Genomic DNA, 19212 nt, shown 5'->3' with positions numbered 1-19212 from the left:
GCTCGGCGCTAAGTACCGTGGCGCCGTATGTTAGCGCTCAACACCGTGGCACCGAATATGCCACGTCTCCGGTTTTGCCATCCGTTCGGCTTGACGGGCAGCTATTGGGCCCACTAGTTCGGCGCCGTAGCGTATGGAGTCGAGATGTGCATATATGGCCCCCTGCACTTTGGCGCCGACCACAGGGGCCAGATTTGGTATTAGTTTCGGCCAGGGGCCAGACGTGCTTGAAGTCGCTATAAGGCCAACTCCACCGCGCGATCCCAAACGTTCGTCCGTTTTGTCCGGATTCTGTCCGTTTGGGTAGGGCGATGGGGCCGTGTCCGGGCCTGTCCTGGGATGCGGTGGCCGTGCGCCCAGCGCGCGGACGCATCCCGGCCGCATCCTGTCCGCGTACATTTTCCTTTGCAAGTCCTTAACTTTTTTTCATCATTCATTTTCGGTACATGAAAAATACATAATCACATTTTGACTAGTAAAGTAAGACCAAAAAAACAAGAACAACAAGAATACATTTTAGAAGATACCCAACTTCCATAACTGCTTCCTTGAGTTGGGTTAGGGTCTTCTCGATGCACTCATTGTTAATCTATGGAGGAGGCTCGATCTGGCATCCTCCTTTCTTCTTCAAGCCAGAAGTCGATGTTGCTTCCTCACACCTAGTCTCGTGTCTAGCCTCTAATCTAGCAACAAGTGCACTTGTCTCATCTACAGCCTCTATGCTAGCTAAAAGTGCACGAACATGTATTAAATTTTACTCTATCAATATATCGATGTACTCTTCTTCCCAATACCAAAACTTGCATCCATGCTATACAATAAAATTTGTGGTTAGCACAACTAGTCAAAACTAGTACAAACCCAAGCTAAAAAGAGCATATACCCCATCGTTTAAGCACTTGATGAACACCCATCCGGGATGTTCCGGCGTTGTAGACACGCAGCGCACGACCATCCTTGGGCAGTGGTCGCACTTAATGAGTGGCAACGGTGCGCCGGCGAGCTTTTGGGCAAGCACCGAGCCCGGCCGACCGCCATTCATGTATCTGCCGGCGGACCACCGACGGTGCAGATCCGAGCGGCTAGAGGAGGATCCACTGCCTGCATGTGGCCTTGCGGCCCTAATAGGGCCTTCCGGTGAGGTGCCCGACCAGTTCATGGCGCGGCCCGGCCTCCCACAGCCAGGCGAGCTCAAGACCGACCGAATCCGCCCCAAATCCGGTCGGCGGGTGCGCAAACCAGGTGGCCGTGGTTGGGTAGCTCGGCGGCGCCGAGGGGAAGGGGCTGGGTGAGCGCGCGCCTGAACTGCACGGCTGCAATGGCAGCGGCGGCGACATCAATGGGAAGAGTGGGGAAGAGTGTGATGGAGCACAGACTAGTGAGATACTAATTTGTGCGTGTAGATGCCCGATCTTTCACGGCGATGCTTGATCAACAGTTCGTCCCCCTGTTCCTCCGCGCAAATTTCAAGATAATTTTCACCCGCGTACGAAAATACACGAATAAAAATAATGACCCCCTTGGATCAGCACACAGCCGTCGATGTGATGATCAACCCTCCTTCGCTAGTAAATTTCCACGATGGGAAAATCACAAATAATACACAAGATATGGCCGCCCGTAACTTGGACGTTTTTCTGTATATCTCATACTCAAAAGAAAACTCAAAAACTGATCTCTACATCGGCCCTGGCCAGCCCTTTTTATAGGCGACGCGAACTTGGAAAAGACTAAGTCAAACTAAATTGAAACGGACTCTCCTAAGGCTAGTCATAGTGGGAGAAACTTAGCTAGTAACATAATATACTTCAAGAAATTTTTTGCTTATGTTGCATGTAGTTAATGAGAAGTGGTGACATAATATGTTACTGTAATATAGCGCTTCCCAAAACAAGATGAGTCTACAAATTAATAAATGAAGTCATCTATAATACTACTATTATGTTACTTTGCACTACGAAGGTAGTAACTTAGACTAGTATCATATGCATGACACTAGTATAAGTTACTCCCCACTATGACCAGCCTAACAAACTAAGGATTTAACTAATTAATTATCCAGCCACATTAATCACCTTAATTAACCTAGACTCAAAACATGTACGTAAATAGTACAACTTGACTGTCACGTCTGCCCCGTACAAGCAAAATTACAGGTCTTGGTGAAACTGCCTAACACAAAAATAAAATGACTTGATTAAATAAAAGACGGAGACTTATCCCTTGGCAGATCTTATCAATTGCATGCCTGTAGTTTAAACAGAAAAGTGCCGATCCTTATTATCTTCGGAGGCGTACGAAACGTTGGAATTATATCTTTTGGCTTCGGTTCCTGTTTAGCATTCGATCTGGACCTTTTGTTATACATTCTGCTAGGTATTGATACAAACACTGTATGATGAGAATCAACATGCATTAATTCCTTTTCAAATACAGGAGCAATTTTTGGTCCACAAAACTATCGCACACGACCATCGTTTCCTCTGCATAATCTGGTCGCATGCTTGACATTATTTTCCGCAACTTTTTCATGCCTTGACTCATCAAATGGCTCAGCTTTAGTAGAATTATCGATCAATGGTGCCTTGCCCGCATCAGAGTGGAGGGGGTGCGCCGGAGGGAGGGAGGGGGCCGGATAGAAAATGGCCCGCCCTGTCACTGACGGGCGGGCCAGGGAAGGACAGCGCAGACGGCCCGCGCGTCCATGTGGTGTCTGTTTCACCCCAAAAGCGGCGCAAACTTGGGCCGTGGATGGGTCGAAAACGGACACAAAACGAATAAAAGTCCATTTGCTTCCGCGCGCTGGGCCGCCTCGTTTGTCCGTTTATCCCAAATGAACGAGGACGGATAGGATAGGGTCGCGCGGTCAAAAAAATACGGGACCTGTGCATGTGACACGAGTCGCGCAGACGATATCTCTCCGTACTGGTGTCGCCGGCCCACCCAACGAGAGGCGCGGAAACAGATCTCGAATCGGAATCGCGCTTCGGGAGGCAGCCACGTAGAGCGGATCGAAGATATCCAGTGGGTCACCGCGCGGCGTCACGTCGTGCGGACGAGGAGCAGCTGCGCTGCGCTGCGGTGGGACGTGACCCTACTCGCCGCCCCGCGCGCGAGACCGCGACGGAGACAGACGACGCAGCTTTCCCCGGGGCCGACGCAAGCTTGCGTCGGGTCAGTCGGAGGCGTACGCGCGAGGCGTTCGATCGCATCATCGGCGCGTGCGTGCGGCACGTTTCCCGGACCATGGGTGGTTGGGGGGCGCGCGTACGGCGTACCGGCCGCTGTTTTCCTGTCCGGGATGGGATCCGAGGCCGACCGGCGACCGAGATGTCGCGCGTCGCGTCCTACAGTACCTCCCAGATGCGTGCGTGTACTACGAGAGAGAGGGAGAGAGTGGCGGGGTTTTCGGCAGACGTGGAATCACGTCGACGCGGAACCTAATTCGGGGGTCGACTTGACCCGGACTACGTGACGCGCGAACCACGGATTCGCCGTTTTCTGGCGAGGCATATGCGTGAGGGAGGAACCGCAGAGGAAGCTCATGCTGGTGCGTGGTGATTTTTCGGTTGCTGACGAGATAGTCAGACCACTGCCGCCATCGTCAGGTTGAGATCTCCACCAGATTACCCTCGTGAAAATGATTACGCACGTGCCAAGTGGTGTGAAATCATCGGGCATCTTCGGACGTCCAAGAGTGCGAGACGCTGACTCTTTTCTCATGCTGAGCGTCTAGTGTACTTCGGCCGTCCAGGAACCAGTGGCGTGCCGGTTTGTTGCCACGGGAAAAATTAGCAAATGTAAGCAATCTCGTCATACATTGGCTTGCTAAGTGACGTGTTCAATTATATTTGCTCACTGTCTTTTGGAAGAAAAAAATACCGAGTGCATACTGTGTGGAATTTATTTATTTCTTTCGGGAAACTTTCAATCTATTAAACTTCAATAATGACAGTACAACGAACATCAGAAATAACAAAATTACATCCAGGTTCATAGATCACCTAGTGAAGGCCACAAGTGAAGCGAGTCAAAGACGCGTCGTCATCATCCCCCTTTCTCATCCGAGCCGGCAAAATTTGTTGTAATTAACAGTCAGAAAGTTTTCATGCTAAGAGCATCTACACCCGGGCATCATAAACCCGCCTCGAATGACCGGATAGGTCGTTCGGTCACTGACCGGTCACGAAATTTCATCCAGCCGGGCGCCTCAAAAGGGACTCAAACGCTTGGAATCACACAGAAACCTGACGGTCTGAAGCTCGTCTCCTCCGTCAGACCAATGTTGCTGCATGGCACCGCTCTAGCGGGCCACGTAGTGCCTAGCCCGGCTATTTAAGCCGACCACCGACACCGAAATCCTACCCCCTCTACATTTTCCTCCGCCCGTCCACCGCCGCCGCTACTTTCCACTCTCCATCCGCCATCACTAGTAGTCATGCTCCCACGCTGCAGGATAAGGGCCACCCATTTCTGACGCTGGAGCGCCGACTGCAGCTCCTTGAGCAGATCGGGGCAAGGCACGGAGCCCGGATCGCCGCGGGACTACCTCCGAATGCAGTGGATCCGGAGGAGGAGTTGGAGGAGGTTGAGGGGGAGGTTGAGGAACAGGAGCCAAAAGAGGATGTGGGGGACACCGGGGACACGGATCTGCAGCACGGAGCAACATGCCATCCTCAATTCCCTTCGCTCAGAGTCGGATGCGGAGGCGAGACGCCGTCGTCGGCAGGAGATGGAGGTGCGGCATGCCGCGGAGGAGGAGGAGATGTTCACCTACATGGATGAGGGCGAGCATGAGGAGGAGGAGCCGGAGCCCTCCTATGCGCCCGCCCACCCGACGCATGACACCGACTTCGTTGACATCTCCGACGACGAAGATTAGCTAGGCTAGTACGTAGGATTTCTTTTGCATGCTTTGTATGGATCCAGGGGTTGAATATATGGGATACTTGAATGCAGAGTAGCTAATTTGAGGCGTGACTGGTCACTGTCTGTGGACGCGTCCGGTTGCGTTCGCAGGCGTTTGAAGATCCGGATTTGTCAAGTCCGACTGTAAATGCTCTAAGGGTCCATATGAACAGCGCATTAAAACAACAACCGCCGTGATAAAGAGACACGTAGATCGGAAGGATCCAACTTAAAGACACAGGGACGTGTCGAACAAAGATTGGATCTGTGCAATCCACCAAAGACAATCACCGACCAAATCTTACGAGATTTGCGGAAGACACACCTCCACATGCTCTCTAACGATGCTAGAAGCATCACCGAGATAGAGGGACTAGGTGGGGAAAATCTTATTCCATCTACAGGGAGCCGTTATCCTCTCGCCTTCCTAACCGTTGTAGTCCGTTTGTACTTGTTTTTTTTTTTAGGAATTGTACTTGACTTTTGATGAAAAAAAAGGACACGCCGGCAGTACGTAGCAGGGCCGGACTCGGAGCCTTTCGAGGGCCTGAAAACACATACTAGGAAACCCAGCCCACGCTGGTGCGCCCAAGGTGTATAATTGGGCCCAACTTCCGCCAGACACGCCCTCTCTTCCCGCGGCTCTAAGCCCTAGAACACCCCTTGCTTTTGGTCCCTGCTCCCCCCGCCGGCGATGGCCGCGCCGCCGGAGACGACGGGCGCGCCGTCCCCGCCGGAAGGGGAGCACAAGGGCAACGCGGGCGTCGAGGTCTGCTGCTTCGAGCAATCTGCAGAGGACTTCTCCAGAGCGGTACGCGCCATCTCAGAGCTCGCCGCCGGCGAGCCCGAGCCGGGCTTCCCCGACGCCGAGGCGGAGCGGCTCGCCTCCTCGATAACGTTCCTCAGGTGAAGACGCGCTCTCCTTGCTCCCCAATCACCGCGATAGAATCTGGCAACTTTCAGTTGTGGGCTTGCAAGCCGTACAGCGGCGTCAGCAATTAATGGCTGCTTCATCGGTTGAACTTTTTACACGTGGCGCGTGACGGAGATGTGGTTGTGCACGTACGGTGGAGCCTGGAACGTGGAACCTCTTTAGTTTTGTTGATTGAATGATTGATATGTCGTTTGTGCGGGAGAATTTTGTTATGGTTTGTGAATTTGGAGTTTATGGCACCATTACAAACGATAAATTCTAGTCGTCATGTTCTTGCTATGGTAGCATTTATTCCTTGCTGTTAGTGTTAACTAGAATTCGTCTGATACAGTCACCGCATGTGATTGTGTTGTTATCAGCTCGTTTTTGTCTGATAAGAATGGTACCATGAGACCTGTTGTGAAAATTTAGTAAGTTCAAGTTTATTGTTAACTGATTGATTATGACAAGATCTTTTAAAGTCAATGGCTGGACGCCTGGACACTGGGAGTTTTCGGCTTTTTCTTGATCTACAGTTGTAGTAGCTTTCATTTTGGATTTAAAAAGAACAGATTTATTGACAAGGCCACTTTTATTGACTTGGTATGGAATTAATTTGAGCCTTTTCTGCTAAGTAGTAGCACATGCTCATTGGAGATTGCTCTGTTTCTCCATAAGTTTAGCACATTGTGAAAAGTTGCAGTTGTTGCATTGGCAGTATACCTAATTGGAGAGCACAAGATGTCTTCTTGTTTCGTTTTTACTAGCTTACTCTGTCCTTCCCTGTTTTCGTATTTTAGTGTTTTTTTGGATTACTCAGAACCCATTCTGCTTGACATTTAATCAATTGTTATCTTCCCAGAGAATGGAAGCATTTTAATTATGAGCCAAAAGGTGTAAGTTTTACTTACGGCACTGGATCAACTTCATCCAGAGATGACACACATGAGATTACCTTACCACAATTCTCGTCTGCATCTGTTCCTCAGGTTAGTAAAACTACGGTGCTAATTTCTGAGTCTAAAGTTCCTGTTATAACATTGGAGGGAAGCTTTCTGCTGATTTCTTGGATCACATCAGTGCAAATCAATGCAGGTCACACACTTGGAAGATGGGAGGGATAATAATACATACAGGTATTATTTCTAGAAGCTAGACTGTTTCAACTTATTAGAATCTTCTTATTTTGTTATATGATTCTCCCTAAGTTTGTTGAGGAGAGATACATTACGATTTAAGTTCCTCAGTTCTGGTTATTTGGAGTATTGAAGTTATGACCCAAGATTTTTCCATAGCCCTGTTTATGTAATATTTTTGTTTGTCTGCTCACAATTCAAAGGTTGCAGCACATGGACTGTTAAGCAGGCCAGTCCCTATTCTCATCTTGTTGGTGAAGAATTTTCTACGAAAGTATAATAATTTTCTTGCTGTTTCACACGTAACATGACCTCAAATACACCTTTGATAAGTACCCTTTCGAATTATATACCAGTAAAATAATTTAAAATGATTAGTGCTATGGAAGTACTTTCATTGACCAATATATGAATACCATTTTGTTCTTTGGTGTAATCAGTGGTCAAGTTTTAAATTCTGGACTGCATACACAATAAAAGAACAACTATTTGAGAATGAAAACAATATTCTCTTGGTCCAGGAGTAATCCTGCAGAGTGAGTTGGGTCATCAAATGTCGCCAACCCATGCAAGGTTTTGCTGCTTTTGGGGGATTTGTTAGTATTAGGGCGGACCTGGCGCAGTGGCAGAGCCCCTCCACTTGTGACCTGGAGGTCCTGAGTTCGAACCAGCCTCCTTGCAGAAATATTATGCAAGAGTAAGGCTGTCTGAAATTCCCTTCCCCACCCCCACCTTGTGTGGGAGCTTTCAGCACTGAGTATGTCCTTTTTTGGGGGGGGGTGGGGATTTGTTAGTAGGTTAACAGTGAAGTTACTTGATGAAAAATACCATTGCACTTTCATTAATTAATTTTCAGCATTGTCATAAACTGATGATATGTGGATACAGTGCTAATTATGACCTTATTTCTACTCTTCCAGTTTTCTCTGTTACATTATCCATATGACTGTAGAGAACCATGCTGATTGAACTGTGATTAAATCTCTTAATTGTTGCAGCTCTGACTTCATTTTATTCGCTGGAGGGAATGTTTGGTCGTTGGACTGGTGCCCGAGGTTGTGCGACAAGCCTTCTTCTCCCGTAAATTGCGAGGTTGTGATCAACTGATTCTGAGCATGAACTAGTAGCTCTTTTGTTGCAAGTCGTGGCTTCAAAAAAGTTTATGTTGTTCACCACCAAATTTAGCAATGAGAAAAATGTCATCATCTATTTGCTTGGCATGTGGGTCACAAGCCCACATTTCAATGGCATATTGATTCGTTTTACTTCCAAAAAACCCGCCAGACAACCGTTGCAGCGCTTTTCTCAAGTGCATCTTTGCATGCAGGCTCATTGCTAGGTTGCACTTGTTTTCAGTGTCTATGAATAGTACTCCCACCGATCCAAATTACTTGTCGCTCAAATGGATGTATCTAGACGTATTTCAGTGCTAGATACATCTGTTTGAGCGACAAGTAATATGGATCGGGGGGAGTACCTTTTTTTACTCGCAAGAATTTACTGGATTTACAAGGTATTTTATTGGTCTTAGAATTGCTGATCATGTTCTTTTATCTATTGCAGTATCTTGCTGTTGCTGCTCATCCTCCTGGTTCTTCTTACCATAAAATTGGTATGCCACTGATTGGCAGAGGCATCATTCAAGTTTGGTGTATTGTAGCACCCTTTGAAGAGGCACATACTGATCAGTCAATGCTTGCATACAGTAACAGCAATCGTAGAGGAAGGCCTAGAAAAATACCAAACGAGAACAATTCAATTGAGAGTTCATCAGTTCCTCGAAAACCAATAGGGAGACCGAGAAAGATAAAACTGACGACTGGGGATGATTGCACAGAACCTAGTAGTCTGAAAAAACCAAGGGATCACGCAGAACCTAGTCTGAAAAAACCAAGGGGCAGACCAAGAAAATATCCACTGTCAGTTGCCAAAGCGGTAGATTCAACAAAAAATAGCGGAAGTCCAGGTTCTAGTTTTGTTGACCCTCTTGTCACTTCAGGAGTTATTCCAGGCGATCTTGCATTATCTTGTGCTATACCATCTGTGAAGCCTGTGGAATCAGCTCCAAAAAAAGGCAGGGGTCGACCTAGGAAAATCCCAATTGACAAAATAAAGTGTTCGCCTGACACTGAATGGACAGAAGATATCTCTAGAGCTCTAATATGCTGCACGAAACCAAAGAAAAAAAGGGGGAGGCCCCGGAAATATCCACTCCCAAGCAGCAGCAAGCATGTTTCTGGCACTGATACTGAATTTGAAAGAGAAACTGGATACACGGAGTCTAATTCTAATTTAAGTCTTGTTACAGTTGATGCAGAACTACCAGTTCCATCTTCATCTCTTACAATTTGTGGGAAAAGATCAAGAAGTCGGAAGGGTAGAGGACGACCTAAAAAGGAAACAAATCCTTGTGCACTTTCTTCGTCAGTGGTTTCTGGTGTCCAATCACAGAGTAGGGAGACCATTTCAAATAATCTAGCACACTCTGTTGAGAATCATTTGCCATATGGACACTCTAGTTTGACAAGTGAGCTTAGTTCGATTGGCATGCTAAGATGTGATGGCAATGTGCACACAGGCCCCACTTTAGAAGATTCCTTGCTGCCTATGCATATTGCAGCTAAATCAAATGGCGAGGAATCAAGTGGTAGTAGGAGACGAGGACGTCCTAGAAGGAAGACACTTTCAAATACAAACAGTTGTTTATTTGCTTCTGGTACCGAGTCCTCAAAGGCGGCTGCTACAATTACCAATTCGGACAATCCCATGGCTTTGACCAAGAGTGACGGTGAAGCTATAGCAAGCGATCTTGCTTCAATTGGTTCGTTGAGGTGTCATATAGGAAAGTGCAATGTCAATATGAGTGTTGTATCATCTGATGCCACATCACCAACACATGGCTTGTGTAATGCAAATTACAAGGAAAAATTAAGTGCCCAACATAGAAAGAAGTCTGTTTCAGTAGAGTGTAGTTCTTCAACTGCATTATGCGGCAAAGAACAAAACAATCAGACAACTCCCCAGTCAAATGATAATGTGGCCTCAGTCCAAAATTGTAAGAAAGAATTAATTGTCTACACCAGAAGGCGTGTACGAGGACCTACAAAGAAACCTGCTTCAAATGAGACCTGCTCACTAGCTCTTAGTGGTGACGCGCAGAAGATGGAGAGATCCTCCATGTATATCATGCCAAATAATAATTTGTCTTCTGTTGAGAATCCCAAGCTACTGGGTTCATCTATAAGTGAAGACATGGCTAATGAGGCTGGTTTGGTTGGATGTAAGAGTGCACTTGCTAACCATGAAGTTGTGGAAATGAATGATAGTGAAGCTGCCAACAAAGTTGTGCCTGTTCCTTCTGAAAACAGTGCCCAGATCATTGTTGTGGAAGATACAGAAGTAGTTCCATCCAAAGAATCAAGTAAAAATGATATTATTACTTGTGCAGAAAACTCAAACTTTTCTGCAATCCCCAAAGGCATTCATCTACCAAGGGTCGTCTTGTGTTTAGCTCATAACGGCAAAGTTGCTTGGGACATCAAATGGAAGCCTCCTTTACCAAATCAGTCAGAACAGAAATCACATTTGGGTTTTCTTGCAGTACTGTTGGGAAATGGCTCACTTGAAGTGTGAGTACATCCTATGCTTGACCACCATTTTGAATTGTTTGGCCATCACTTTTTGAATATCACCACTTATTATGCACTTATTCATTATTGTGCACAGATGGGAAGTTCCATCTCCAAGCATGATCCAGAAAATATATTCCTCTTCTTCAGTGAAGGGCACCGATCCTCGCTTTCTAAAGCTGCAACCTGTATTTAGATGTGCTAAAGTTAAGTGCGGAAACATACAGAGGTATTCCAACTTTTACTTTCATCATTTTTCTATTAAAACTAGATGGCAGATTTAAATTTTCTGTCAAATTCATCAGCATGAATTTTCATTTTGAAGTCATTGCCTCTTTATAATGGTAAACAGCATTCCCTTGACAGTTGATTGGTCGCCTTATCCTCATGATATGATATTGGCAGGATGTCACGATGGAACGGTATCTTTTCTGCCTGTAGTAAATTATTTTCTTAGTTTAAATCTGATACCTGCACTGTTTGGTTAGTAGGTGCTTTGCTGAAAGTTTCGTGTTTCGATTTTGATGTTCCAGGTTGCTTTATGGAAGTTCTCTACAGACTTGCCATCACAAGGTATTTTATTGGTCTATTACCTCCCTTTTCATAGGATTTCTGTCACTTGCGCCATTCAGATGACATGTCTGACTCAGGAACTGCTTACTTCACATGTTTAAAGAGCAAGCTATTGGAATGCCTGAACTGCATATCTCTTGTTTATTTCTTTTTTGTGTTATATTAACCAGTTGTTCTCGTTATGTATAGATTCAAAACCTTTTATGTGTGTCACTGCTGAATCTGTTCCCATCAGAGCCCTCTCGTGGGCACCATATGTAAGGTACTAAGCTGTGTTATACTTCTGTTCCATTCCAAAAGATAAACACTAACTTCTGACTCCGTATCATTTTGACAGTGAGGAAAACACAAATATCTTCGTCACTGCTGGAGAGGATGGCCTAAAATTCTGGGATTTAAGGTAGCATAAACTCTACTAGGAACTGGAATCAATAACTCAAATTTTGTTGTGGAGGAAACTACTACTCCCACCATATCAAAATATAAGACGTTTTTGTAGGCTTGTTTAGCTTACAAAAATGTCTTATATTTTGGTACAGAGGTAGTATTTGCTAACCCATTTTGGGTATATTGCATATATGGAGTTGTGCTGAGGCTTATCTCACTAGTCATAGTCAATATAATTTATTTTTTGGTTAAATATTTCACCTAGGAAGGTTTTTCCAAACGAATTGACTGCACTTTGCAATTTGAGAACCACGCATCTTTTGTGTGCTGTTTTGCAATGATAACATTTGGGTCAATAAATGAAGGTGTGTTTAATCTGCAGAATCTGTTATCCTCACATGAACAAATACAGCACACCTTTCAACGAAAAACATCGCCATTTAGTTGCCACAGCCCATGGCCGTTGTCAAGTTTTATGAAAATTTGAAGCGGAAGCAAGTAACCATAGGTGTAGCAGCTACTATTGAAGAGCACTTTTTTTTGGCACCAGCATAACCTTAATTGAGTACATACTGTCAGCAAACAGTAATATGATTGCTGGATTCACAATCTTTTCTTGCTTTGTTTTTTTTAATGAGCTGCAATGTTTGAATACTGAAATGCACCTCATATAACTCGTTTGTTGCAGAGATCCATACCGTCCTCTGTGGGAACTAACCACTGCCCCAAGGGCTGTTTTAAGTCTTCATTGGTTAAAGGAGGCTAGGTAATGTTTTGTGCCATTTGTGGCAAATTAATCTCATTCCGTTTGTAGTAATGAGTCCTGTTCCTTCTGGAGTAAATAAATCTTGCAGACACTAATGTACTCAGCTTCCTTCATTACATGACATTTACTTACCTTTCATCACTACCCAGTTGAGGATAGTGACTTGGTTTTACCTTGTTTTTCATTTTACCCTGTCAGTGAGAAACTAGGTAATTTCTGATGCACATATACATGGCTCATCTGATCTGTGTGATATGTCAGCATGCTAACTTGCTAAGGTAGATGTGTAGCTTATAAAAACTAATTAGTTCCTTTAATGCTTCTGTGTCCTTTACATTTCAATCTGCATTTAGTTTTTATAGCTTATAAAAAACATAAATGATTTTATCTACTCATGTGTATTCTACTCCCTCCGTCCCGAATTACTTGTCTTAGATTTGTCTAGATACAGATGTATCTAGACATGTTTTAGTGTTAGATACATCCGTATCTAGACAAATTTAAGACAAGTAATTTGGGATGGAGGTAATATATTTTTGTGCAAGGATTGCCCCTTTATTGGGAGGATCTATTGCATTACTTGATCATTGGCCCAACAAACAGTGATTGTTGCCCTAAACATAGTGAACATATATAGGACTCGTGTGGCTTGTAATGTTTGGTTTGAATTATTAACACTGAAGTTCACCTCACTTCTTTTTTTGCGTTCATTCATGATTACGTTTAGGATTCCCTTGTTTGCAGTGGTATTGTTTGTGCCTACTGCCTAGTAAAATACACTGGTAAAATCTGTATGTGCGGAAAGTTCTATTGAGCTCCCAAATGGGGCCTTACTCTGTATATATATGCAGGTTATAGATATTTTCTGTCTACTAGGTTAATAACATTAACTGTTGCTATCTTTCATGTTCAGAGGTATTGTCATCTCACTGGAAGATGGCACATTGAAGTTCCTCAGCCTACCTAGAATTGCCAATGATGTTCCAGTCACCGGAAGGCCATTTGCTGGGACTAAAACTCAGGGCGTTTCTACTTATCAGTTGTCAGAATATTTGATATGGAATGTCCATGTCTCAGAAATTACCGGTACATTTCCAGAACCATGCCTAACCATACTCAATATCCGGCCTAAGTAGTATGCAGTTACAAGTTACTAAGAATTCTTGACTTGTTTGTCTAGGGCACATCTAGATGTGCCCTAATTATTGCACATCTAAGTGACTCGGTCAAACTAGAAAGGAAAAGACAAAAGAAAATGCCTGCACGAATCTCTGTGTAAAATCAATGAGATAGGACTTAGATGTGCAATACTTAGGGCACATCTAGATGTGCTTTAGCAAAACTGTTCAGGGAACTATCTGGAATCTGGAAACACATTATGCGGGACTCTCCATACACTGTTGTGTTAAGTAAATGAATATAAAGCTTATAATTATGTTATTGCGGCATATAGTGATACTTGAACAGCTTATTAGTTTAGTAATATTAATACCTTGTATGATATTCTGTTTTGGACACTGGATCACCTTTTTTGTGATACTTATTATGTTAATATATATTTTTCCTACATTTTGGACACTTGATATTAAAGATATATAAATGAATCTCTATATAGAAGCAAGGGAGAATGACTAGCTTCTTGTACAATATCAACCTTAAGCACATATTGGTGGAATCTTATAATTGCTATGATCCTTAATTTTGCCTACATACAGGTTATGCGGCTTATTGTGTGGCAGATGGTACTGCTGTGCGCTTCCAGGTAAACCCGCTAGCCTGTACTCCATAACCATGGTCATTTCCTACCTCTGCTTGTCATACAGAATCTCATGTGTGCTAAACAAATATTGCACGTGTAGCTTACTTCGAGATTCTGGGAGAAGGAACCTGGGAGGAACCGTGTGCCCTATTTCCTTTGTGGTTCGCTAGCAGAGGAGGGGACAGCCATTAAGATTGGTGGAACATTGCAAAGCCCTCCTATGTCAAACGTTCCTCTGGTTGCAAAAAAGGGCCCAAAACCATGCCAAAAAGTACCTAAAGCCCACGATACACAAAAAGAGCAAGTACTAACCCTCACCAACTCAGGTAAAAACTCTCTCCATTTTGCTGCAACTTGTATCGTTGCCTTACTGCCTGACATGCCTGGTGAACTACCCTGCAGAACATGTAGATCCAGAACCCAGAGAGGGCCGACAAGATGGACCTGATAAAGGCCAAGAGACTCTGGTTTTAGCTGATTCTCTAATGCTAGAGAATGGTGGCACATGCAATGTCCCAGCTGATGAAGACACTAAAAACTTTGAGCTCTTCCCTCCCAAAGCTGTAGCGCTGCATCGACTGAGATGGAATATGAACAAAGGTAGCGAGAAATGGTTATGCTACGGAGGCGCCGCAGGCATCATTCGTTGTCAGAGGATCTAAAAGGCAAGCACAATTGGGGAATGTTCGCCGCAACCCAGGATCATCCGTATGTATCCACCTACACAATAAGCTGTCGCAGCATCTGCTGTTACTTGCAGCAATATATGGTATGTTTGTCCGATTCAACCTTTCAATGGGTTGCCATTGCGGATTTCCAGTTACGCACAGTTATACATAACAGAGCTATGTATCTTAGGAACTCCAACAGATCCTTGTAGTTTAGGAAAGTTCAGGCAATATGAGCTACCAGGTCCTGCATATCTTGGGCTCAGCAAATCATAGTTCTGAGAATATTAGCAGCTCAGCAACACAATAAATGGTAGGTCTGGAATAAGTGCGGGCTAGGCGTCCGCAACTTCTCTGAACCTGGTGCAAGTTGTAACTGAGTTTTTTTTTCCCTGTAAGGCACATATGTACATCTATTGTTTACGCAGTCACACAAATTCAGCAATGTCGTGCCAGTTGTAACATGGACAAACTGAACAATGTCGCACCAATATGTTATAGATGAATAATGGAAATCAGGAGCCATTGCTCTTGATCAAAAGTTGCATGATACTTGCATCATGTAAACTTAACAGTAGAACTCATGTGTCTTCTGCTGCTGGGGACCCTGTTCATAACAAGACCAATGGCAATAGTAATTTGGTTTTATATTAATTTCATCGTTGTTCCCTTCAGGAACTTCAGCATCAGAGAAGGCATAAAACATGTGCAATGCTTTAGCAAGAAAAAGGTACATAAATAACAGTTGGGTGAACCATACATAGTACTCTCCTCTTTTTGTGATGATGTCTGAATACATAAGTTTCAATGAACTACAAAAAATTCAAATCCTAATGTGCAGCATCCTCTCAGAGTGGTAACCAAACACAAGTAATTACTGGTTCGTGTAATGCCTAATAAGACCCCTGATTTTATTTCGGCATCACTTGTGTCAATATTGTTAGTAACCTTGTATATACACATGATCAACTCATAAGTTCTCTCCCTCAAAAAACTCATAAGTTCTTAGTCACTCCAGTTATCCTCATCAGCTGCAAAACCCTCTTGCCGCTTGTCATCGTCTTCCTGCAGATATTTAGCAGCGTCAAATCATCAAATTTACACGTAAACTTTGTACTAAATTCCTTCTCAAACTCCCATTGGGAGAATATTAACTCACTAGAAAAATGCAAAAACACTGCATATGGTGTCAATAGATAGATTTTATACCATTTCAGTCAAAGCAGGAGTCGATGGAGACCACACAAGAATTTGTCGATCATTGCTACCAGTATAGAGTTCCTGCATTCTCGAATATTTAGGAATGGAATACACGTTGAAACACTAAAGCTTAGAGAGGACAATAGAGGGAAAACTTACTTGGTCTTGTGAGTTATAGTAGCAGCAATTTACATGGTCATAATGCCCACGGAATGTTTGAAATGTCGTACCAGACCATGTATTGTATGCCTAAGCAAGTATAATACTTAGACGTGAACTTCAAAATGCAGAATGAAGCCATAAAGCTGGGAAAGCAACAGCATACCTTGATGCTTGACATGCATGGAATGAAAACAAGTGATGGATCATCAGTGACAGCTAATTGTAGTGGCTTGCTAGTTTGCAATCGCATGGCTTCAAAATTGACCAAAGTATTGCAGCCTGAATCGATATCCCAGAGTCTTAAACGAGAATCAGATCCTGAAGAGAAACGATAACCTCTTCTTAATAACAGGCTTAAGCTTAAATTATCATCGTTGCACTGCATGCCAATTTCAGGCATAGCAGCAGATAACCAATAGAGAAGAAATTAACTCAACCTGAGCTAAGAAGGTGCATCCCATCTGTTGTTGTTCTTAATCCTGTAACAGCACCATAATGAGCTGTTTTATGATTTTGACTGGATGACATACCGGGATGCACTTTCTGTTGCGTATGTCCACGTACCATGGTTAGACTTTTGCGTAGTGCTTTGGACTGCTTCTTATGATTGCCTGTCCTCTGCTGAACTGAGTAACTCTTTGATGAAGATGAACGTCCTAAGTTCTTCTGATGCTGCTTAAGACGAAAAATATATATGCATTGAAGATGTCAACTAGCAGATGTACTTGCACGTCATCAACCATCTTTCGGACACAACAATGAACAACACAAGAACCTAATAATATTAATTATCTCCCATTGTACTTGCATGACATCAACCATTTTTTCAGGACACAACAATAAACAGCAGGAAGGAACCTTGTGTAGAGCAGCATTGATTATCTCCCAATGAAATGCAGATCCCATCTTTTAAGAACTAGAGCACTACACTGATCCATACCATATATATATGATGATGCTAAAACAATGACATAGGCCTAGGACATGAATATATACCAGATATCCGCTTGTACCCTTTTCTTGCAGGAAAAATCCACTCCTACTTGGAGACCTAACAGTTTTGGAATAGTAGCCAGAATAATAGCAAGCAGTTCTGTATTAGCCCTGCGAGCAAATATATTCTGAAGAAATAACCAAACCCAGAAGCAGATAAAAGTAAAGGATGACGGCAAGCATACGTTGTCCGTGGTGCTATCAATAATGGGAGGCCGTCTTCCTAGCTGAGACCGTAACTGATCAAGGACAAGGAAGCATCCAGCTCGTCTTATGTCCCAAAAACGTATCGCCCCGTCGCAGCCACCACTCATTAGGATCCACTCGCTTGAGGTAGACCACTCCAAAGACATGATACCATCTGAGATGATCGATGAGGATAAGCATAAAAAACAAAACAAGAATGGTGTTTCATCATCACACTAGCAGGAAGGGACTAACCAAGATGACCGGACAACGTGTGAGTGAAGGCTCCGGAAGCAATATCACACAAACGGACCTGAACGTCTGCGCTTCCGGTTGCGATGAGCATATGCGTTGTTGCAATTGGGGACATTGCAGCACTGTACACTTTTCCGGGCATCTTAAAATCCATGACCACCTAGGAAAAAGAAAACCAATCCCAGAATGACCAGAACATCTGAATCAACACCTCAACGGGGCAAAATATTAAGATCGGCATCAAACAAAGCAAAACACACATACTTGACTGGAATTGGTATCCCACACTTTGACATAGTTATCGAAGGAGGCCGTGACGAACAGCCCGGTGTCCACAGGATACCAGATGGCCTTGGAGACGGTGAACTTGTGGCCATGCTGATGCTGCCTGTCCACGAGCAGAATGCTCCTGTGCTTGGCTATGAACCCGGCCTCGTACTCCGTCGCGTCCTTGAGATCGAAGACGGCGGCCGACCCGTCCGACGCCCCCGAGAGCAGGTACCTCCCCTCTGTCAAATCAACCTGGCCATATTGTCAAATTACGAACGCCGGCAACGTCGATTGACGCATCCGCACAGAAGTTCGATCTCGCTAGGCGCAGTTTCTCGACGCATTAACACGCAAAATTAATAGTACCGCTGATCTGTGCGCTACGCGCAGCTGATGCGGGGGCGGCGGGCGGGGAGGCAGTGACAGGGGGCGATTGGGGGAGCGAGGGGGAAGAAGGGGACCTGGAGGGAGTTGACGGCGCCGAGGTGCGGGGTCGCGATCTCCTTGCGGTTGGAGAGCGCGAGCGAGGCAGCGCGGCGCGAGCGGGCGAGGGCCTCGAAGCGCCGCGGGCGCAGCTCCCCGCGTTCCCTCCTCCTCACCTCCTCCCACCACATCCACTCGGGGCGCGCCGCGGTGTATGCGCTCTGCGGCGGCGAACGGCGACAGAAGTCGGGCGCGAGCGAAGGGGGAGGGCGGCGCGAATCGGGCGCCTGCTGAGCTGACCGGTGAGGTAGGGGACTCAATTGTTGCCCTTCCATTAAATTCAGCGGTTATATCCAGATGTCAGGGGTGTACACGTGTCCTCCTATGGATGTGATGAAACGATTGTAAACAGTAAATCACTACTACTTAAAAAGAACGTAAGGTTCCTGTTTCACCTTTTTTCTCACCACCCTTTTATCCAACCTTCAACGTATATGATAATCAGTCATCTTAGTTTACTTACCTTCTGAACAAATTTCACTTTACTTTACTTATCACTATCATACTATTTAAAAAGAACATAAGGTTCCCGTTTCACCTTTCTTCTTACCACCTTTTGTCCAACCTTCAATGTAGATGATAATCAATCATCTTAGTTTACTTACCTTCTGAACAAATTTCACTTTACTTTACTTACCAAACTTCTAATCAAAATATAAGGTAATTTACGGTCAGAATTTGATGAACATTTATTTACACAATTGCATTATTATTGACAGGTAAATCACAAGCTAACGTAATAAAATATTTATATCCCGTTGCAACAAACGAGCATTGTTCTAGTAACAAAAATAGATGGATTGAGTGTGTTCTTTAGGCTGTTGCTAATGTATGGGTGCTTAGAATAGCTTATCAACTATACTCCTCAATGCATAGGTGCTTAGCTTATGGTTGCTAAACTTGCTTCATTTAATGATTTAGCAA

At 44.5% G+C, this 19212-nt stretch overlaps 2 protein-coding genes across 6 annotated transcripts; one reads left to right on the top strand and one right to left on the bottom strand.

The window, feature by feature from the left end:
- The first annotated feature begins 5521 nt into the window (after nt 1–5521).
- On the top strand, nt 5522–15291 carry LOC125545337. Of its 2 annotated transcripts, none has more exons than XM_048709249.1 (15): nt 5522–5814; nt 6684–6810; nt 6917–6957; nt 7956–8049; nt 8521–10586; nt 10684–10815; nt 10939–11008; nt 11120–11159; nt 11349–11421; nt 11497–11559; nt 12235–12312; nt 13226–13398; nt 14028–14074; nt 14172–14397; nt 14474–15291. In XM_048709249.1, the coding sequence occupies exons 1-15, from the start codon at nt 5603–5605 to the stop codon at nt 14731–14733; spliced, it is 3702 nt and encodes a 1233-aa protein (XP_048565206.1). In that variant the 5' UTR covers nt 5522–5602; the 3' UTR covers nt 14734–15291. The 2 variants fall into 2 exon arrangements, with proteins under 2 accessions (XP_048565206.1, XP_048565205.1); XM_048709248.1 differs by having other exon boundaries at nt 6902–6957.
- Nucleotides 15292–15454: 163 nt separating this feature from the next.
- LOC125545340 (WD repeat-containing protein ATCSA-1-like) lies at nt 15455–18556 on the bottom strand. 4 transcript variants are annotated; one of them, XM_048709256.1, is made up of 9 exons: nt 18267–18556; nt 17800–18057; nt 17536–17695; nt 17241–17455; nt 16539–16776; nt 16265–16419; nt 16099–16188; nt 15949–16020; nt 15455–15804 (listed from the first exon to the last, which is right to left on the bottom strand). In XM_048709256.1, the coding sequence occupies exons 1-9, from the start codon at nt 18417–18419 to the stop codon at nt 15745–15747; spliced, it is 1401 nt and encodes a 466-aa protein (XP_048565213.1). In that variant the 5' UTR covers nt 18420–18556; the 3' UTR covers nt 15455–15744. The 4 variants fall into 4 exon arrangements, with proteins under 4 accessions (XP_048565213.1, XP_048565210.1, XP_048565211.1 ...); XM_048709253.1 differs by having other exon boundaries at nt 17280–17455; XM_048709254.1 differs by having other exon boundaries at nt 16539–16773; nt 17280–17455.
- Nucleotides 18557–19212: the final 656 nt, after the last annotated feature.

This window comes from Triticum urartu, chromosome 3 (assembly GCF_003073215.2).
Source record: "Triticum urartu cultivar G1812 chromosome 3, Tu2.1, whole genome shotgun sequence".
In the NCBI taxonomy this organism is placed as follows: Eukaryota; Viridiplantae; Streptophyta; class Magnoliopsida; order Poales; family Poaceae; genus Triticum; species Triticum urartu.
Note: the sequence above shows the minus strand (reverse complement) of the source record. Positions and strands in the feature narration are given on the sequence as shown.